The sequence below is a fragment of the Mobula birostris genome, chromosome 1 (genome assembly GCF_030028105.1).
Source record: "Mobula birostris isolate sMobBir1 chromosome 1, sMobBir1.hap1, whole genome shotgun sequence".
NCBI classification, from domain to species: Eukaryota; Metazoa; Chordata; class Chondrichthyes; order Myliobatiformes; family Myliobatidae; genus Mobula; species Mobula birostris.
Genome location: NC_092370.1, coordinates 10,946,428 through 10,969,783, shown reverse-complemented (window position 1 = coordinate 10,969,783; position 23,356 = coordinate 10,946,428). Strand labels below are relative to the sequence as shown.

Sequence of the window (23,356 nt, the reverse complement as noted above, 5' to 3'; positions counted from 1 at the left end):
AAAATATACCGGGTTAGTAGGTTAAATGGTCACATGGGTGTAATTGGATGGAGTGGGTTCGTTGGGCCGGAAGGATCTGTTACTGTGATGTATCTCCGAATAAATAAATAAACAAACTAAACTAATGCTGGACAACAAGGATTTTGCTTCCTCAGTACTTTTCAGTGTATCTCATGGATTTTGAGCTGTCGACCAAGAAAATTGCCGTTAAATTTCCCTATCATGCACCATTTTTTTGAAATTACCTATATTTGTCAATTCAATTCATAATTCACGTCAGAATAACTGATGCCAAGATTTGCTGGTCCGCAAATCAAACAGGTCATCGACGACAGGCAATTCAAAGAACTTCTAGTGAAACCAGAGAAAATCACATAGAAGGCATTCAAGGATGTTGTAGAAAATTTTCTTGGTAACTACAAGAGCACCAAACTACGTGCAGCTGGTTGACAACGTGCTTCAAGCATACAAAACCCTGAAGTTGAACAAGCCACTGAAGATTCATTTTCTGCATTCCTATTTAGGCTTCTTCCCTGCAAACTTTGGCGCTGTCAGTGACGAGCAAGGTGAAAGGTTTCACCAGGACATTGTGGTCATAGAGAAATGATATCAGGGAAAATGGCATCATAGAGAAATGGAATCCATCAGTGCTGGCTGATTATTGTTGGACACTTAAGTGAGAAGCCTCAGACACTGAGTACAAACAAAATCATCAACAAAACATTTTCAGCTTGGTTGAACTATTGCACACCATCAGCACCCGTTATGCAATTAAACACATTATATTCAATGAAAGTTAAATTCTTGTGTCTCCAGATTTCTTAGTGGTGCCACTAGTATGATATTATATTTGTGTTCAGCTTCAAAGGATCGATCATAAACAAAGAAAACTTTGAGGAAGCAACACTTTCAAAAACATTTGTTTTCTGGTATAAGTTGATACATAAACTATGAGACAGAAGTTGGAAGTAAATACTGTTTAAATTAGAATCTGATTTGATGCCGCCTAGATTGAGTAGGCAACTGTTTCTGTTTATTATTTTTCTGGTAGAGATTTTTAGTGAACACTATCAGTCATTATTCTCTAGGCAGTAATGCATCACCTGACTGAGTAGACGTTATTGCCCAAATTCACTTATCTTATTTCCGGCCATCGTTGTGCTAGTAGAGCGACAAAGAAAATCTGCTGTGACTTGTAATCACAGAGCTGCCTTCACTGTAGGTTATTACTGTGAACACAGTAGCGTAGTGGTTAGCATAGTGACCAGGTTGAATTTCCGACCTGCCTGTAAGAGGCGTTTGTATGTTCTGTCCGTGACCATGTGGGTTTCCTCCCACAGTCCAAAGACATACCTGTTGGTACGTTAATTGGTCATTGTCAACTGTCCCGTAATTAGCTTAGGGTTAAATCGGGGCTTGCTGGGCAATGTGGCTCAAAGAGATACTGCACTGTATCTCAATAAATTTTTAAAAATCTTAAAAACACTGTATTTAATCAAAACTTTCCCTTTTTATAGCATTCCTGGTTTAGTTTTCCTCTATATCTTCTTCCTTTCAACTCAACATCTTCCACTAAGCTAACTGTTAGTGCAGAGTCCTATGTTGTCTCAGAGTCACAGAACACTACAGCACAAAATCAGGCCCTTTGGCCCATCTAGTCCATGTGGAACTATTACTCTGCTGAGTCCTGCACCTCGGACCATAGCCCTCCACATTCAGATTTATCTTCCACACTCACACCACCCTTTGAGTGAAGAAGATCCCCCCATGTTCCCCTTAAACATTTCACCTTTAACCCTAAACCCATGACCTCGACTTGTAGTCTGCTTGCATTTACCTGTTGTAATACCGGATACCTTTATCAATTCTCCCATTGTTGTCCTACATTGCAGGGAATGAAATCCTAACCTATTCAACCTTTCCCTATAACTCAGGTCCTCTAGTCCTGGCAACCTTTCAACTGATCTTTCAGCCTGCTTCTATAGGTCTCTTGGTGCCACAAGATATCATTTTAATGCCATTTTAGCTGTGCTTGTTCTCATGTTCCCTTTTCAAGTTTCAGTTATGGTTGTCGGTCATAGTTATCTGGTTGTCATTTGAATGATGATATCAGGTGTGGTAATTATATGCTTCGTGCAATCATTAAGACTATCAAAGTGCATTCCTAAAATTAAGTCAAGAATAAAAGGTAAAAGGTTTTTCAAGGGTTCATATTTCCTACCAACACTGCCATTTGGTAATATTATAAAAATAATAGATCTTTTTTCCTCTTGGCTGTGTTTATTAGCTCTATACTCAGTGGCCATTTTATTAGGTACACCTGTGCACCTGCTTGTTAATGCAAATATCTATTCAGCCAATCATGTAGCAGCAACTCAATGCATAAAAGCATGCGGATGTGGTTAAGAGGTTCAGTTGTTGTTCCGACCAAACATCAGCATGAGGAAGGAATGAGATCTAAGTGACTTTGACCATGAAATGATTGTTGGTGCCAGACGGGGTGGTTTGAGTATCTCAGAAACTGTACATCTCCTGAGATTTTCATGCACAACAATCTCGAGAGTTTACAGAGAATGGTGCGAAAACAAAAAAAAAAAAATCCAGCAGGCGGCAGTTCTGTGGGTGAAAATGCCTTGTTGATGAGAGAAGACAGGGGAGAACAGCCAGACTGGTTCAAGCTGACAGGAAGGCGACAGTAACTCAAATAACCATGACCTGACTTGGTCCAACCAAGCAGAGTCCACTGCCAAGAAGGCCCACCAGCGCCTTTACTTCCTGAGAAAGCTAAAGAAATTCGGCCTTTCCCCTAAAACCCTCACTAATTTTTATAAATGCACCGTAGAAAGCATTCTTCTAGGGTGCATCACAACCTGGTACGGAAATTGTCCTGTCCAAGACCGGAAGAAACTGCAGAAGATCGTGAACACAGCCCAGCACATCACACAAACCAATCTTCCGTCCTTGGACTCACTTTACACTGCACGCTGTCGGAGCAGTGCTGCCAGGATAATCAAGGACACGACCCACCCAGCCAACACACTTTTTGTCCCTCTTCCCTCCGGGAGAAGGCTCAGGAGCTTGAAGACTCATATGGCCAGACTTGGGAACAGCTTCTTTCCAACTGTGATAAGACTGCTGAACGGATCCTGACCCGGATCTGGGCCGTACCCTCCAAATATCCGGACCTGCCTCTCGGTGTTTTGCACTACCTTACTTTCCCTTTTCTATTTTCTATTTATGATTTATACTTTAAATTTTTAATATTTACCATCGATTTGTGCTCCAGGGAGCGGGAAGTGCAGAATCAAATATCGCTGTGATGATTGTACGTTCTACTATCAATTGTTTGGCAACAATAAAGTATAAAGTATGATAACAGTGATGTGCAGAAGAGCATCTCTGAATGCACAACACGTTGAAGCTTGAAGTGGATGGGCTACAGCAGCAGAAGATCACAAACATACATTCAATTGCCACTTCAGTAGGTGCAAGATGTACCTAATAATGTGGCCACTAAGTGTAGATTGGGACTGAAGCAGTGAGTTTCTTGTTCTGAATGAGCGACTCTCTCTTTGTTGATAACAACAAAATAGACTTTCAATCACTGTTCCATATTTATTCACTTGTGGTTTCACTGGAAGCAGTTATTTTATTGTCGCATCTTCCCGAGATGAGTGATAAAAATCCCATTTAAATGAGTGGCGAATTTGCATTACATCGCGTAAGAGGCTCTTGGTCACTCAAGGGTCATTCAGTGATGGTTACTGTACGGCTACGGATTTCTATTTTAGTCCGGGAGTGACATTGCTGTCTTGCAGAATATTTATGAAAACAATGCATCTACATGTACAAGTGCCGTGCCCTACAGAACGACTGAGATCCTATATTCAGCAGCAGAAGATAAAAGTTGTCATTCGAAAATGAAAGCCAGTTCTTCCTCCTTGTGTTCGGGCAAGATAAACTGCAGCAGAGTTTGAGTGCCGTTTCTGCTTTGCTCCTGGCTGGGACGTTAATTGGTATAATGCAGATTTTTTTTTTTGATCAGCACGGATTATTCCGGTTATCTTTCCTCAGTATCGTAGTTTGTGATGAGAAAGCCTTTGGTGAAACACTGATGTCGTGTTTCCAAGTAAACCAGTGTAGCGATTGACATCTGAAAGAAAGGGTCTGATTTACCAGCATTTAATTGATAACATTGAGGGGTAAGTAATAATCCAGGCCAAAATGATTTGCGAAATTGCTTAAAACGCAGTCTCTTTGTGACTACATTATTTAAACCTATTCAGGCAACTGGAGAGTCTTTGTTCATCTTCTGAGATACTTGGGGTATTTTGACTGTTAAATCTATCACATGCTTATAGAGTGGTTAGGAGATAAACTGGTAGGGTAGAGATTAATAACCAGTCGCACTTCCATCAGTACCTGCTTGTCGATTTTCTGGGATTGGGCTGTCTGTTCAGTATGAAAATTATTGATTAAATAAAACTTGTTATTAGGCCAGGGTGTGATCCATAATCACAAACAGAGTGGACATCCTTCTTCCCAAGCAGGACTCGTGCATCAAAACCTTCCTCAATATTTCATGTCAACTGTTCTATTCACTTTGCGTAGACTCTGGGCTGGATTTATTGAGTATGCCCGCAAGAAAGTGAATCTCGGAGTTGTATATGGTGACAGATGAGAACTTTAATGATAAATTTACTTTGCTCAGACAGAAATGTGCCATCTGATTCTGTCTGCGTAGGTTTTCTTCTCTCTAAAAAGATTCAAAGTACATTTATTATCAAAATATGTATACAGAATACAACTCTGAGATTCATGCTCCAGCAGGCAGAGAAACACCATGGAACCCATTCAAGAAAACGTTGAACACTCAACACGCGAAAAAAAGATCAAATTGTGCAATCCACTAAAAGTGAACGAACAATGCATAGAATAACAAACATCAAACCAGTAGTATTCAGTTCAGTTCAGTTCAACGGCGCACTGCCAGCCAATGCAGGGCGAAAGGCTATTTTCCGCCGTAGCGCCCCAGTCCGTATTGATCACCCCGATCGTACTGCTGAGAAACTGCAAAAAAATAAAATGAGTAACCAGAATACAGGAACACATGCAACAATGAACCTCAAAGTCCCCGAAAATGAGCCCACAGCCACGCCGGTCAATCCTGGCAGTGTGGATCCCAAAGCTCCTGTACTTTCGTCTGGCAGCAGCTCGCAAGATTGAGAGGAAGACTAGTCCCACCTCAGTGAACGCTGTGCTAAGGTTGCCAGCAAGTCTTCCTTACTCCACCAGGCAAGACGTGGATCTATCGCATAGGAGGAGGAGAAGATGGAGGCGTGACGTAGCGCGCGCAGCCACTCCGGTGGTGATGTCTGTTATCTGTCAAGTAGGGGACCGTCCACAATTCTGATTTGATGGAGACGGACCTGAGAGTACGGAGGAACATCTGGAGAAACTTCTGAAATGCCCGCTTCGCTGCCGCTGCTACTGTGTGGTAACCGGAATCTCCGGAGCAGAAGGCCCCGAATCCTCGGCTTTGCTTGTTTCGGCGGCCGGGGCGAGGTCGAAGGCACTCGGCAGAGGATGGCGCTTGGGAGGCTGTATCGGAGGGGCTGGCTGGAGGCTCGAAGTTTTCGGACAGACAGACTCAGTGTCAGCTGTGATCGGGTGCTTCCAGTGCATCGGCAGTTGTTGGTGCCTGGAGGTTTATGGCAGGGAGTTTCTCCCTTTTGCCACCTGCTATTGGGGACTCGGGAGGTGATCGGGACTTGAGACTTTTCTTTACCGTGCCCATGGTCTGTTCTTTATCAAATTATGGTATTGCTTTGCACTGCTGTAACTATATGCTATAATTATGTGGTTCTGTCAGTGTTAGTCTTTGGTTTGTCCTGTTTTTCTGTGATACCACTCCGGAGGAACATCGTATCATTTCTTAATGCACGTATGCATTTCTAAATGACAATACACGAGGACCGAGTGTTCTCATAATCTAATCTATTGTGGATCACTGTTCATTTCAGGAAATCTGCGATGCTTTCTCCCTTTTCAATTTTGTTTTCAAATGCCTTTTGCTCACTTCATTACTGAGTTTTTGTTGATTTAGGAACATTCATTCAAAGTTCAAAATAAATTTATAATCAAAGTACTTACATGACACCCACATGCCATCTTTTTATTACAGGCATTCAGAATAGAACAAGGAAATACAAATGAATCAATGAACACAAAGGCTGACAAACAATTAGTGTGCATAAGAAGACAAACTGCAATTTTAAAATAATAAATAAATAAATAACGCTGATAATGTGACACACAAAATGCTGAAGGAACTCAGCAGGTCAGGCAGGATCTATGAAGAAGAATAAAGAGCTGACGTTTCAGGCCAGGCCCCTTCATTGGGACTGGAAATGAAGGAGGCAGAAGCCAGAATAAGAAGGTGGAGGAAGGGAATGGGTACCGGCTAGCAGGTCATAGGTGAGACCAGGTGAGGGGGAGGTTGAGTGGGTGGGGGAGGAGTTTGAAGTGAGAACCTAGAAGGTGACAGGTGGAAAAGGTAATGGTCAGAAGAAGAAGCAATCTGATAGGAGAGAAGATTGGACCATGGGAGAAAGGGAAGGAGGAGGGACACCGGAGGGAGGCGATGGGCAGGTGAGGAGAAGGGAAGGGATGAAATTGGAGCCAGAATAGGAGATAGAAAAAGTGAGAAAGGGGAGAGGAGCAAAATGATCAGAAGTTAAAGAAATCAGTGTTCATCCCATCAGGTTGGAGGCTACCCAGACAGACTATGAGCTGCACAAGATATACTGCAGATGATGAAACTCCAACTCCAAAGCAGCACACACAAAATGCTGACAGAGCTCAGCAGGCCAGGCAGGACCTGTGGAAAGGAATAAACAGTCAATGTTTTGGGCTGAGACCCTTCATCAGGACTGGAAAGAAAGGGAGAAGAAACCAGAATTAAAAGGTGGGGGGTGGGGAAGGAGGACAAGGTAGAACAGGTGAAGCCAGGTAGGTGGGAAGTGGGATGAAGTAAGAAGCTGGGAGGTGATAGGTGGAAAAGGTAAAGAGCTGAATAGGAGAGGAGAGTGGAAGGTGAAGAGAAGAGGTAAAAGGGGGCCAGAGTGGGGAATTGAAGAAGTAAGGGGAAGGAGGAAATTTGCTGGAAGTTGGAGAAATCGATATTCATGCCATCAGGTTGGAGGCTACAGAATATGAGCTTCTCCAGCCTGAGAGTGGCCTCATCGTGGGCATTAGAGAAGGTCATGGACCGACATGTCAGAATGGGAATGGAGTTTGGAATTAAAATGGCTGGTCACCAGGAAAATCCTGCTTTTTGCGGATGGAGTGGAGGTGCTCAACAAAGTGGTCCCAAATCTATGTCGGGTCCCACTAATATTGAGGAGGACACGTTGGGAGCACCAGATACAGTAGACAGTTTCATCAGACTCGCAGATGAAGTGTTGCCTCACCTGGAAGGACTCTTTGGGGGCTTGAATGGAGGTGAAAGGGCAGGTGTGGTACTTTTTCCACTTGCAGGGATAAATATTCGGAGAGAGATTAGTGGGGAGGGACAAATGGAGAAGGAATCACAGAGAGAGGGAGTGATCCCTGCAGAAAGCAGAGTGTGGGTGGGGGGAGGAGGGGGGGTAAAGATGTGTTTGGTGGTAGGATTCTGTTGAAGGTGGTGGAAGTTGTGGAGAGTGATGCACTAGATGCAGAGTCTTGAGGGCCGAGGGCAGAAGTCTGGGGAACGGAGTTGATGCAGGTGAGGGCAGCATCAATGTTGGAGAATTCCACTCCCCTTTCCCTCTTCCGCAATTTTCTTTAATTCTTTGACAGATTTTGTTCCTCTTGGCTGTGTTGATTAACTACTCTCAGTGTTCACTTTATTAGGTACACCTGTACACCTGCTCGCATCTAATCAGCCAATCATGTGGCAGCAACTCAATGCATAAAAGCACGCAGACATGGTCAAGCGGTTCAGTTGTTGTTCAGACCAAACATCAGAATGGAGAAGAAATGTGATCTAAGTGACTTTGACCGTGGAATGATTGTTGGTGCCAGACAGGGTGGTTTGAGTATCTCAGAAACTGCTGATGTCCTGGGATTTTCATGCACACAGTCTCTAGAGTTCACAGAGAATGGTGTGAAAAGTAAAGAGTATTTCTGTGGGCAAAATGCTTTGTTGGTGAGAGGGGTCAGAGGAGAATGACCAGACTGGTTCTAACTCACAGGAAGGGAGCAGTAACTCAGACAGCCATGTGTTACAACACTGGTGTGCAGAGGAGCATCTTGAACCTTGAAATGGATGGGCTACAGCAGCAGAAGACCACAAATGTACACTCAGTGGCCAATTTATCAGGTGTATGAGGTTCCTGATAAAGTGGCCACTGGGTTTATGCATACCTTAATAATAAATTTACTTTGAACTTTGAACTATCTGTTATCAACTTACTTAATATTTAAAAATCTCTGCTTCAATTCTAATACAGTGGATTCTGATTAATTGTGCCTATTTGGGCCAACTGTAAAAGAAGAAAAACTAATTGTGAAAATATCCAGGATTCCTTCATTTATTTGGGATACTATGCCACTGAATTAGAGCAGTCACGTGCACTTGTGTGGCTGTTAGACACTACATCGTGCTTGGAGTGAACAGTTTTAAATAGCGTGGTTCCATGTGTTTGTGTTCAAATAGCAGTGACCTTCATCACTGATAGTTGGCGAGAAGTAAGCATGAAGACAACTCCAAACTGTTTTGCTCACTGCGGTTTCAAGCATTCAGGCTTGGAGATGCCAGAAACGGCTGGGAGTGAGAATGAAATGATTTCTCTACTTCAACAAGTTAGGAACTATGAAGAATTTGAAGGTATTGACAATCATCTTGAATGAAAATGAAGATCTGGAGGATGCAATCGTCGAAAGCATTGTCTGAAGACAGTCCATTTATCTACACTAAGTGTTTGTGTTGATTTTGTTTATTTACAGTTAATCAAAAGAACACTATACACTGGATTAATTATTCCTCCGTCAATGACTGTTAAGAACTAATATACAGCTTTATAGCATTGTAGTAGTATTGATAGTGTTTTAATTTCTCCTGTATTACATTTAAGTACATAATTTGTTACTCATTTTAACTGTAGTTTGACTTTTTTATACCTTTTTAACTATTTCCATAAAACTTCGGCTAATTGGGGCAGCCGCTTAATTGAGCCACAATGTACTAGTCCCGATGTGTCCCAATTAACCGGAATCCACTGTAATTCGGTTGTGTGCATGCACCTTTGCTGACTGGCGCCTAATAAATCTGCAGTTTGTTTAATTTCTTCCTTCTTACAAGGACTGCACTGTTGAATAAACCTGTAATTTTGATTCTTTCCTGAATTGCTATGGAAACAGTGTTTAAAAAATCTTCAGACTGGCAGTTTCCTGGCTGCCTCAATTCGGCTGCCAACTCATCTTGGTTTTCGTTCTGAAGTTGTAAAAATGATGTTTGTTTCATGGAGCTTCAGTGATGAGAAAACTGGTCAAAGCATTCATGCTGTTGAAAGAAATTGTTATTTATGGCATGTGACCAATGAAACTGCCGTTGTTTCCATGCACTTGATTTAAGGAGATCACGGGGCTCAGATTTATACAAACACAGCGAAACTGTACACTTGGGACCGAGGATTAAAAATAACTGTGGATTTCCTTAGTGTTTTGCCCATTCATTGACGTACAAAAGGGCCGGCAGAAAACTAGAACTGCAAGGCACAGAAAGAGAACTGTGACTGTTCTTTTAAACAGCTCACCACTGATTCAGCTTTCTCGTGAGCACCCCTGCAAACTTCTCTGCTACAGTGTAAACACTATTACTATACCTAACAAAATTAATCTTCAACCTGTATCTACACCTGCATGAAAAGCTGTTGCAGGAAAGCAGCATCCGTCATCAGGGACCCCCACCAACACAGGCCGTGCTCTCTTCTTGCTGCTGCCATCAGGAAGAAGCTCCAGGAGCCTCAGGACTCACTACCCACCAGGTTCAAGAACAGTTTGTACCCATCAACCATCAGGCCCTTGAACCAAAGGGGATAACTGCACTCAACTTCACTCGCCCCATCATTGAAACGTTCCCACAATCAATAGACTCACTTTCAAGGACTCTTCATCTCATGTTCTTGATATTTATGGTTTATTTATTTATTATTATTATTCCTTTCTTTTTGTATTTGCACAGCTTGTTGTCTTCTGCAGATGGGTTGAATGCTCAAGTTGGTTATTATGGTTATTATTCTATAACCATGTTTATTATTCTATAGACTTAATGAGTATGCCCACAAGAAAATGAAACTCAGGATTGTAAATGGTGACATATATGTACTTTGAACTTTCTTTTGTACAGTGTCTATCTGGTCATCGCTTGCTGCATACAAAGAACTTCTCCTCTCAAATTCTTTAATAAGTTAAAAGTGAATTTATTATCAAAGTATGCATATGTCACCATATTCTACCCTGAGAATCATTTTCTTGCAGGGATTTACGGGAAAATAAAGAAATACACTCAGTGGCCATAGTTTTAGGCACCTCCTGTACCTAATAAAGTGGCCACTGAGTGTACCTGTTTGTGGTCTTCTGCTGCTGTAGCCCATCCACTTCAAAGTTCGACGTGTTGTGCATTCAGAGCTGCTCCTCTGCACACCACTGTTGTAACGTGTGGTTATTTGAGTTAATGTCAGCCTGAACTAGTCTGGCCATTCTCGTCTGACCTCTCTCATTAACAAGGTGTTTTCGCCCACAGAACTGTTGTTCATGAAAATCCCAGAAGGTCAGCAGTTTCTGAGATACTCAAACCACCCCATCTGGCACCAACAATCATTCCACAGTCAAAAACCCCAGTTCTTCCCCATTCTTATGTTTGGTCTGAACAGCAGCTGAACGCCTTGACCATGTTTGCAAACCATGGAAAACTCTGCATAAACAAAGACTGACAAACAACCAACATGCGAAAAAAAGACCGAATGAATAAAGCAAATAATACAGAGAACGTGAGTGAAAGTGACTGTCGGTAGCAGAATCTGGAGATGATTTGGTAGAGGTCTACAAGCTGTTGAGAGACACAGATGGAGGGGCTAGCTGAAGACCTTTTCCCAAGGTGGAAATGGCAAACATGTTGGGACATAATTTTAAGGTGTTTGGAGGAAAGTATAGATGGGATGTCAGAGGTAGGTTTTTTACACAGAGGGTGTGGGAGTGGTGGTAGAGGGAGATCCATTAGTAGACATCCCACCTCTCCCGGAAGTTCCAGGAGTCTCCCGCATATTAATAGTGGCTCCCTGATGCCCGCAAATTATATACAATATCCTGGAAATAAATTTTTTTGAGAGCGAGAGAGAGCGAGAGAGCACGTGAGAGAGAACGAGCGCAAGAGCGACCACGAGAGAAGAGAGAGAGCGAGCGCCCCCATGGGAGAGTGTTCCAAAAAAAGAAAATATAAAATGTACGTCACCCCAGACTACCCTAAAGTGTACCCCTGCCTAATAGAGGTCAAAAATAATGACAGCGTTGCTCGCTGCACTGTTTGCAACAGTGACTTTTCTATTGCCCATGGTGGGTTAAGAGTGTAAAAGACATGTTGAGGTGAGTTTAACAGGTGTCATTTGTTCATTAGCATAGCTAACGTTATTTAAACTAGCTGGCTAGCTGCTAAGGAGCTACTCTATTGCAAACATCCCACCTCTCCCGGAAGTTCTGGGAGTGTCCCGCAAATTGTTGGTGCTACCTCCCTGAAATGAGTTTTTGCAGGTTGGGATGTCTGCATTAGACTCTCAGATAGGCACGGAGATGAAAGAAAAATAGAGGGCTATGTAGAGGGGAAGGGTTAGATTGATTGTGAAGTAGATTTGAAGGTTGACACAACATTGTGGGCTGAAGGGTCTGTACTGTGCTGTGATGCTCCATGTTCTGTACTAGCTGTGTTAAAATGATTTCAAAATCATAATTAAAGATTCAAATGATTAAATATTATTCAAGATATGATTTCAAGCTAGACTAAATGTTTTATATTAAATTGGATACTTGGCGTTACAGATGTTGTAAGTATCATGGCATTTTCATTGTCAAAATGTGACAGAATTGGATTTATTTTCACTGACAGAAGTCGTGAAAGTTGTAGTGACAGGTGAAGGTGAAATTTATTTTTCTTTGTGAACACAAGGAAATCTGCAGATGATGGAAATTCAAGCAACACACATAAAAGTTGCTGGTGAACGCAGCAGGCCAGGCAGCATCTCTAGGAAGAGCTACATCCTGGCGAAGGGTCTCGGCCCAAAACGTCCTCTGTTCCTCTTCCCAGAGATGCTGCCTGGCCTGCTGCGTTCACCAGCAATTTTGATGTGTGTTATTTATTTTTCTTTCTTGCCCAGAACCCTACAACCCACAAGCAAATGAAGGGGCCTCGGATCTTACCTTATGATTCATCACCAGGTCGAACCTGGCGCACGACCTAATTTCGGATCACTCTGTTCAGACATTGGGCAGTAATAGCAAGGCCCTACTTCGTCACAGTGCTAGTGAACGGGCCTTAATTCCCCCTGCTGCGTTTGTACGTTCTCCCTATGACTGCATGGGTTTCCTCCGGGTGCTCCAGTGTCCTCCCACAGTCCAGAGACGTACGGGTTTGTGGGTTAATTGGTCACATGTATGTAGCTGGGCTGCACGGGTTAGTCGGGCCAGAAAGGCCTGTTACCATACTGTATCGCTGAATTTAAAAAAATTAAAAATCTTACACACCTCTATCAAATCTCCTCTCATCCCCCTTTGCTCCAAAGAGAAAAGCTCAACCATAAGACATGCTCTCTAATCCAGGCATCGTCCTGGTAAATCTCCTCTGCACCCTCTAAAACTTCCACATGCTTCCTATAATGAGGTGACCAGAACTGAGCATAATATTCCAAGTGTGGTCTAACCAGGGTTTTATAGAGTTGCAATATTACCTTGCGGCTCCCGAACTCAGTCCCCTGACTAATGAAGGCCAGCACACCATACACCTTTTAATCAATAATGGCCAATTAATTTGGGATTTGCACACAGGAGTTCTGCTTGTTATGTAGGAAAATACCATGCAGGGCTGTTGGGAAAATAGGCACAGTCCAGACCAATCAGCTTGAATTTACAGAAGTGAAGCTAATCCGCCCTCTCCTGGTACAGCTCTGGTACTGCAGGTACTTCCAGCTTTTGGCAATGTTGTAAAACCACGAAAGCAGGGGCTTTTAACCTTTGGTCCACAGACCCCTTAGGGATTCATGGATAGATTCCAAGGGGTCCATGAACTTGGATGAGAAAACATTTACATCTTTATTTTCACTAACCTCTAAATTAAATTTAACATTTCCTTCAATTATGAATGTAGGCAGCAAACCACAGTAGTGTTATTCAGGCTAAGCAACAAGTGACACACATAAGAGTTGCTGGTGAACGCAGCAGGCCAGGCAGCATCTCTAGGAAGAGGTGCAGTAGACGTTTCAGGCCGAGACCCTTCGTCAGGACTAACTGAAGGAAGAGTGAGTAAGGGATTTGAAAGTAGGAGGGGGAGATCCAAAATGATAGGAGAAGACAAGGAGGGGGAGGGATGGAGCCAAGAGCTGGACAGGTGATTGGCAAAAGGGATACGAGAGGATCATGGGACAGGAGGTCCAGGGAGAAAGATGGGAGGGGGGACCCAGAGGATGGGCAAGGGGTATATTCAGAGGGACAGAGGGAGAAAAAGGAGAGTGAGAGAAAGAATGTGTGTATAAAAATAAGTAACAGATGGGGTACGAGGGACAACTCGCGGATACCTCCTCTTATTTACCCCTCGATCGTGACCCCACTAAGGAGCACCAGGCCATTGTCTCCCACACCATCACCGACTTTATCCGCTCAGGGGATCTCCCATCCACTGCTACCAACTTTATAGTTCCCACACCTCGCACTTCCCGTTTCTACCTCCTACTCAAGATCCACAAACCTGCCTGTCCTGGCCGACCTATTGTCTCAGCTTGCTCCTGCCCCACCGAACTCGTTTCTGCATACCTCGACACGGTTTTATCCCCCCTTGTTCAATCCCTTCCTACCTATGTTCGTGACACTTCTCACGCTCTTAAACTTTTCGATAATTTTAAGTTCCCTGGCCCCCACTGCTTTATTTTCACCATGGATGTCCAGTCCTTATATACTTCCATCCCCCATCAGGAAGGTCTCAAAGCTCTACGCTTCTTTTTGGATTCCAGACCTAATCAGTTCCCCTCTACCACCACTCTGCTCCGTCTAGCGGAATTAGTCCTTACTCTTAATAATTTCTCCTTTGGCTCCTCCCACTTCCTCCAAACTAAAGGTGTAGCTATGGGCACCCGTATGGGTCCTAGCTATGCCTGCCTTTTTGTTGGGTTTGTGGAACAATCTATGTTCCGTGCCTATTATGGTACCTGTCCCCCACTTTTCCTTCACTACATCGACGACTGCATTGGTGCTGCTTCCTGCACACTTGCTGAGCTCGTTGACTTTATTAACTTTGCCTCCAACTTTCACCCTGCCCTCAAGTTTACCTGGTCCATTTCCGACACCTCCCTCCCCTTTCTAGATCTTTCTGTCTCTGTCTCTGGAGACAGCTTATCCACTGATGTCTACTATAAGCCTACTGACTCTCACAGCTATCTGGACTATTCCTCTTCTCACCCTCTCTCTTGCAAAAACGCCATCCCCTTCTCGCAATTCCTCCGTCTCTGCCGCATCTGCTCTCAGGATGAGGCTTTTCATTCTAGGACGAGGGAGATGTCTTCCTTTTTTAAAGAAAGGGGCTTCCCTTCCTCCACTATCAACTCTGCTCTTAAGCGCATCTCCCCCATTTCACGTACATCTGCTCTCACTCCATCCTCCCGCCACCCCACTAGGAATAGGGTTCCCCTGCTCTTCACCTACCACCCCACCAGCCTCCGGGTCCAACATATTATTCTCCGTAACTTCCGCCACCTCCAATGGGATCCCACCACTAAACACATCTTTCCCTCCCCCCCTCTCTCTGCATTCCGCAGGGATCGCTCCCTACACAACTCCCTTGTCCATTCGTCCCCCCCATCCCTCCCCACTGATCTCCCTCCTGGCACTTATCCGTGTAAGCGGAACAAGTGCTACACATGCCCGTACACTTCCTCCCTTACCACCATTCAGGGCCCCAAACAGTCCTTCCAGGTGAGGCAACACTTCACCTGTGAGTCGGCTGGGGTGATATACCGCGTCCGGTGCTCCCGATGTGGCCTTTTATATATTGGCGAGACCCGACGCAGACTGGGAGACCGCTTTGCTGAACACCTACGCTCTGTCCGCCAGAGAAAGCAGGATCTCCCAGTGGCCAAACATTTTAATTCCACATCCCATTCCCATTCTGACATGTCTATCCACGGCCTCCTCTACTGTAAAGATGAAGCCACACTCAGGTTGGAGGAACAACACCTTATATTCCGTCTGGGTAGCCTCCAACCTGATGGCATGAACATCAGCTTCTCTAACTTCCGCTAATGCCCCACCTCCCTCTCGTACCCCATCTGTTACTTATTTTTATACACACATTCTTTCTCTCACTCTCCTTTTTCTCCCTCCGTCCCTCTGAATATACCTCTTGCCCATTCTCTGGGTTCCCCCCCCCCCCGTCTTTCTTCCCGGACCTCCTGTCCCATGATCCTCTTGTATCCCTTTTGCCTATCACCTGTCCAGCTCTTGGCTCCATCCCTCCCCCTCCTGTCTTCTCCTATCATTTTGGATCTCCCCCTCCCCCTCCAACTTTCAAATCTCTTACTAACTCTTCCTTCAGTTAGTCCTGACGAGGGGTTTCGGCCCGAAACGTCGACTGCACCTCTTCCTACAGATGCTGCCTGGCCTGCTGCGTTCACCAGCAACTTTGATGTGTGTTGCTTGAATTTCCAGCATCTGCAGAATTCCTGTTGTTTGAATTTTTCATCTATGTTTATTTTATATTTTGACTTCCAATAGACTAAACTTCACTCACCACAACTCTGCACAAACTACAAGCACTCTTTTGAGCACTCTTTAGAACACACATTCTTGGTTTTGTGTTCCTAGAATGCGCTTGTTGTCTTCTTTTGCACATTGTTTGCTTGCCAATCTTTGTTTATGTGTAGTTTTTCATAAATTCTATTGTATATCTTTATTTTTCCTGTAAATGTCGGCAGGAAAATGAACCTCAAGGTAGTATAAGGGACATACACGCAGCGGCCACTTTATTAGGTACACCTGTACACCTGCTCATTAATGCAATTTTCTAATTAGCCAATCATGTGGCAGCAACTCAATGCATAAGAGCATGCAGACATGGTCAAGAGGTTCAGTTGTTATTCAGACTAGACATCAGAATGGGGATGAAATGTGATCTAGGTGACTTTGACTGTTGCTGCCAGATGGAGTGGTTTGAGTGCCCCAGAAATTACTGATCTCCTGGGATTTTCACCGCGATAGTCTCTAGAGTTTACAGAGAATGGTGCAAGAAACTTAAAGAAAAACATCCAGTGAGAGAGGTCAGAGGAGAATGGCCAGACTGGTTCAAGCTGTTAGGAAGGCAACAGTAACTCAAATAAGCACACGTTACAACAGTGGTGTGCAGAAGAACATTTCTGAAGGCACGGCACATTGCATCTGGAAGTAGGTGGGCTACAGCAGCAGAAGATCACACTGGGTTCCATTCCTGTTCCTAATAAAGTGGCCACTACTTTATACTACAGTACTGCAAATGCAATGAATGAATTTTGCCATATTTATTTCTGAGACTAGGAAAATTTGTTGTACAAAGATTGTTTGTGCAATATTCAAGATTCAAAATTGTTTAACGTCATTTCCACTACACATTTGTAAAGGAAAATTAAATAATTGTTACTCCAAATGACTTGGCCTCCACAGATAACTCCTCATCTCTGTTCTAAAGAGACATCCTGAAATTCCAGCAGTTCCCAACCTGGGATCCATAGACCACAGGCTTAATGGTATTGGTCCATGCGATAAAAATGGGTGGGAAACCCTGCTATGTTCTGTGTTGCCTGGGCCTCCCCCACTATAGGAAGCACCCACTCTATTTAGATCTTTAAACGTCCAATAGGTTTCAATGAGATCCCCCTTCATTCTGCTAAACTCCAGCAAGTACAGGCCCTGAGTGATATTTTCATACGTCAGTAAAATTGCTTAATATTATGGATATATTTTAAGACAGGGGTTGGTTACTTGCAACAGTTGGAAAACAAAGAAGGGGTACGTTTATAAAGGCTTCGGTGTTGATGTTGGAAAAAGGTGCAAATGATCATTGATGCCAGTTCTACTGCATATCACCCAAAGTTGTTTGCTGAGAACTGCTTATTCTTGCTAATAACACTCATGTACTGTCAATTTACAGGATATGTCTCCCAGGGAATTGGGTTTTATATATATGTGTGTGTGTGTGACTGTATGATTACTTGATATCTTATATGTGCTATGTGCGACTGTAGGGTCTGTGATTTGCATCTTGGCCCCAGAGTAACACTGTTTTGTTTGGCTGTATATTTGCATGGTTAAATGAAAATTAAACTTAAACTTGAAAGTTACCACAGACTGACAGGAGAAACCCAGAGGGCAAATATTTGCACTAAAATAAATCATTCAATAGGAAAAGGAAGCAGAATACGCTTCATAAACATTGATATTTGCAGGCCACACTGTAGGAAGTGTTTCAAGATGTCTGAGGAAGCGAGTAAGGTTGGGTGCAACTAGAACTTGAGGTCATAGGTTAAGGGTGAAAGGTGAAATATTTAAGTCGAACCCAAGGAGGATCTTCTTCATGCAGACTGTGGAATGATCTGCTATGGAGGTGGTGGATGCAGGTTCGATTTCGACATTTGAAAGTGTTTAGATAGGTACATGGATGGGAGGGGTACAGAAGGCTATGACCCAGGTGCAGGTCAATGGAACTAGGCAGAATAAGACCAGAAGGGCCAAAGGGCCTGTTTCTGTGCTGTTGTGTTCATTTACTCTATATCTCTAGATACTGGTCAGTGAGACTAGGAACAATAACAGTTTGGCATGGACTAGATGGGCCAAAGGGACTGTTTTGTGTTGTAGTGCTCTGTGACTCTAAGTGGTAACGAGGTGTCCACTGACAATTTGCCTGTTGATTCCCTCAATCAGCACATCAATAATGACCACATCCACGGCGAGAAGAAGGAGTTTGTGTGTCGCTGGCAGGACTGCTCTCGGGAACAGAAGCCATTCAAAGCCCAGTACATGCTCGTGGTCCATATGAGGCGACATACTGGGGAGAAGCCACACAAGTGCACTGTGAGTCTCTTTATTGAGTTGTTGTTTTCCAGACGTCACTTGTTCTACCAACAGTCAGATCGTTCATTCCCCTCCATAGATGCTGCCTGACATGCTGAGTTCCTCCAGCATTTTGTGTGTGTTACTCTAGGTTTCTGGCATCTGCAGAATCTTTGATCTTCACCTCAGTGTATTTTCACTGCTTTATTCTTAAAGATGGTGTTTCACAGTAAGCAAAACAAAGCAGTTTATTTTTCTCCTTGACTTGTTCCAGGAATAACTAGTAATGTTTTACATGCTTCTTCTGTTTGGTTTGGGATGAGTTCTGTCAGGTGGCTATTAGCCAAAAGCCGAGACCAGTGCACTTTAACAGGATAGCAACTCACCCAAGTCTTCTTTGACAGAATGCTCCAAAATCTCAACCTTCACCATTCAGAAGATCGAAGGTCCTTGTCCCCAAGGTCACCCCACCTCACACTTGGATAGCCGTCACTATTTTTTCACCACTCGTATGTCAATATCCTGAAACTCCATAGTCGCGTAGTGGTTGGCACAATGCTTTACAGTACAGACGAGGTGGGTTCTATTCCAGCCGCTGCCTGTACGTTCTCCCATCTTAGGATTTATAAATGGTTCATAAACCCATGAACATTTACTTCTGTACCTTCATCAATCTGAAGAAGATTTTCTATGAAGTACAGATATACTACACAGTGGATTCCGGTTAATTGGGACACATCAGGATCAGTGCATTATGGCCCAATTAAGTGGCTGCCCCAATTAGCCAAAGTTTCATGGGAATAGTTAAGAAGGCATTAAAAAATCAAGCTACCATTTAACTGAGTTACAAATTGTTTTTAAATGAAATACAGAACAAATTAGAACTCTACCAATACTACTACAGTACTATAAAACTACGTACAGTATTAGTTTCTAATAGTTTATCAACAGAGGAACTCATCCAGTGCTCACTGCTGTGTTCTCTTGATTGACTGTAAATAAACAAAATCAACGCATTTGCCAAATACAGATAGCAGGCTGCCTTCAAACAGGGCTTTCAACAGTAGCTTCCTCCAAACCTTCATTCAAAATGATTGTCGTTACCTTCAAATTCTTCCTGGATCCTAACTTGCTGAAGTAGTGAAATCGTTTCATTTTCACTCCCAGCCGTTCTGGCATCTGCAAGCCTGAGTGCTTGAAACTGCAGTGAGCAAAACAGTTTGGAGTTGTCTTACTGCTTATTTCTCACCAACTATCGGTGACAAAAATGACTTTTTTTGAATACAAACACATGCAACTGATGCTATTTAAAAACTGTTTGCTCTAAGCGTTGTGTAGTGTCTAATGGCCACATGACTGACACTAGTTAGAAAATATTTGGAAACGGTTTCTAGCCCCAATTAAGCGATATAGTGTCCAAAATAAACAAAAGGAATCCCAGCTATTTTCTCAATTTGTTTTTGTTCTTTAAGAGCAGTCCCAAATAAGCGACTGACCCAATTATCCAATGGCCCAATTAACAGGAAAGCACTATATTTCTATCAAGTGCGAAAAACTGAAAAGAATAATGATCAGCAGTGCACCTGGACTAGATAGAGTAAATAAAAAAGCAGATTTATTATCACTGAATTTTGTTGTTTTGTGCGAGCAGTACAGTGCAATACATAAAAATGACTAAATAAGTAAATATGCAAATTGAAGGAATTGGTTGTGGACTTCAGGAAGGGAGAGTTGAGGGTCACACACCAGTCCTCACTGAGAGATTAGATTGATCAGGGTGAGCAGTTACAAGTTCCTGGGGTCACCATCTCTGAAGGTCTATCCTGGGCACGACATATCAATGCAATGACAATGAAGGCACGACAGCGACTATATTTCGTTAGGAGCTTGGGGAGACTTGGTATGTTACCAAAGACCCTCGCAAGTTTCTACAGTTATACCATGGACAGCCATCTGACTGGTTACATCACTGTCTGGAATGGAGGGGCCACGGCACAGGATCGGAAAAAGTTGCTGAAAGTTGTAAACTCAGCCAGCTCCATCATGGGCACTAGCCTCCCCAGCATCGAGGACAGCTTCAAAAAGCGATGCCTCAAAAAGGTGGCACCAATCATTAAGGAACCCCATCAACCAGGACATGCCCTGTTCTCGTTGATACCATCAGGGAGGAGGTACAGGAGCCAGAAGACACTCACTCTATAGTTTAAGAACAGCTTCTTCTCCTCTGCCATCAGATTTCTGAATGGACAATGAAGCTATGAACTCTATCTCACTATTTCTTTTCCTTTTTTTGCACTACTTATTTAATTTAATTTTTTATACATTTTTCTTATTGTAATTTATAGTTTTTTATTATGTATTGCAACGTCCTGCTGCTGTGAAACAACAAATTTCACGATCTATTCCAGTGATATTAAACCGGATTCTGACAACAAGGCATTGTTCGTGGCTTCATCGACTGTTCAGAAATCTGACGGTGGAGGGGAGGAAGCAGTTGCTGACATGTTGAGTGTGTCTTCAGGCTTCTGTACCTCTTCCCTGACTGGAGTAAATGCTGGCAAACAGATACCATTACTCACAGTGGGGATTTTTGAATCTCAGCATTGGCATGGACTTCGTTAACTTTTATACTCCAAGGAAATGTGGCACGTTATTCAGTGAAATATTATAGCTGGATCTTTCACTAAAGTTTTCCACTTGCCTTTACTTGTATGTTCTGGCTCGAGCTGAAATTTCAATTGCCCCAATTGACTTCTTTGTGGCAAGTACTGCATTGGTTTCTGAAGGAATCTACATATGAGAGAGAGATTTTCCAGTAAACGCCACAGGAAGTTAGAATGATAGAGCATGAGAACACGGAAACAGGCCACTCAGCCCATCTACTCTGTGCCAACTGTTGCCCTCCCATTTACGACTTGGACCAAAACTCTCCATACCCCACCCTAAATTGGTGGGATTACCTCAACAAAATATTACTTTCAAACATACAGGCTACTCCTCAAGAACATACAACAGTACAGCACTGAACAAACTATTGGGCCCAAGATGATGAGGTGATCTCAATGGCAATTTGTACTAGATGTCCTCTTCCTGTGTTTCAGCAATATCCCTCCAGTCCCTTCATATTCATATGTCTATCTAAAAGCCTTTTAAACTCGTCCAAACTGCTTGGTAACCCACTCCAAGCTCTCATTACTGCCTTTGCCCTTCATGTCGCACCGTCCAAAAAGAATCCCTGGCAGCTCACCTTTTGGTGTTTGGTATTCCTACCCTGAGGAAAAGATTCTGATTGTCTTTATGCCATCTTGAAGGAGTTTGTACGTTCCCTCCATGGCCTTGCAGATTTCCTCTGGGTGCTCTGGTTTCCCCCCACAGTCCAAAGATGTACTGGGTCAGTAGGTTAATTGATCTTTGCAAATTGTCCTGTGATTAAATCGGTGGGTTGCTGGGCTGTACGGTTCATTCAGAAGGGTGTGTTCCACAACGTATCTCTAACAAATAAATAAATATCGTAAGCAAAAAAGATCCCATGGTATTACAGGCAAGGTGCTAGAATGAGTAGAAGATTGGCTGACTGGCAGGAGGCAAAGAGTGGGAATAAGGGGCGGCTTTTTTGGTTGACTCCTGGTGACTAGAGGTGATCCACAGAGGTCAGTGTTGGGACCATTTCTTTTCACATGATACTGTCAGTGATCTGGACGACGGAATTGATGGCTTTGCTGTCACATTTGCTGATGATACAAGATGGGTGGGGTATTCTTATTGTATTTCTTCATCGTGTAGCTGATGGAAGACAGTTCACAATTCGATGATTTATTGCATTATTTATGATTATGTTTATTTGCATATGCCTTAAGTGACATTATAAGAGCTGAGGGATTGCAGTAGTATGCAGTAAATCTGTTTTGTACAGTTTGAGGGCTGTGCAAAGGCCTACTCCAGACTAGAAAACTTGAAAACGCACCTGCGGTCTCACACGGGAGAAAAGCCGTATGTCTGTGAGCATGAGGGCTGCAATAAAGCATTCTCCAACGCATCAGACCGGGCAAAGCATCAGAACAGAACTCACTCCAATGAGGTGAGTTGCTTTCTGGCACTCGTACAGCTCTTGTTTCTATCATTGATTCTATATTGCAAGAAAATGAATCTTACGGTGACATACGAACTTGGAGGTCAGTCACTTTGTCTGGTACCTAATAAAGTGGCCACTGGGTGTATGTTCATGGTCTTTTGCTGCTGTAGCCCCTCCATTTCAAAGTTTGACACATTGCACATTCAGAGATGCTGTACTCTGCACCACTGTTGTAATGAGTGGTTATTTCAGATACTGTCCCCTCTTGTCAGCTTAAGCCAGTCTAGCAATTCTCCTCTGACCTCTCTTATTCACAAAGAGTTTTTGCCCACAGAACTGCCCCCCCCCCACTTACTGCAACATTCCCTGTAAACTCTAGAGACTGTTATACATGAAAATCCCAGGACATCAACACTTTCTGAGATACTCAAACCACCCCTTCTGGCACCAGCAACCCTTCCACAGTTGAAGTCACTTAGACCACATTTGTCCCCATTCCAGTGTTTGATCCGAACAACAAATGAACCTCTTGACCATGTCTGCATGCTTTTATGCATTGAGTACTGTACAGTAATTAGTTTCTTTAATGTTTTATAAAGATAGTTTACTTTTTTCTTTCTCCATTCTACAGCTACTATTTTCAGTGGACAAACAGCTTCCACATTAACATGCCTGAGAGAAGTAGCAGTTGTTATCAGTGTGTACAAGACAACCACTGATCAACAGACCATAAGACATAAGAATATAACAATTGGCCCCTTTAGTCTTTTTCCACCATTCAAACATGTTCTATGTTTGATTTATAGATAGAGCTCACCTTGGGTTAGTAAGTTGTGGGCTACCCAGCACAATCCTCACTGATTTGATTTGGCATATATGACACATTTCACTGTACAGTACTTTTCAAAAGTCTTAGGCACATGTATACAGCTAGGGTGCCTAAGACTTTAGCTCTTCTAAGAC

The 23,356-nt window shown here is 43.2% G+C and overlaps 1 protein-coding gene across 2 annotated transcripts in view; it reads left to right on the top strand.

The window, feature by feature from the left end:
- LOC140194915 (transcriptional activator GLI3-like) overlaps positions 1–23,356 on the top strand; it is a 455,994-nt gene that overhangs the window by 414,410 nt on the left and 18,228 nt on the right. For both annotated transcript variants that reach the window (XM_072252301.1, XM_072252311.1), the window contains 2 exons: positions 18,193–18,342; positions 22,235–22,399. In XM_072252301.1, the coding sequence (XP_072108402.1) occupies positions 18,193–18,342; positions 22,235–22,399 (315 nt within the window). The remainder of the gene's footprint in view (positions 1–18,192; positions 18,343–22,234; positions 22,400–23,356) is intronic.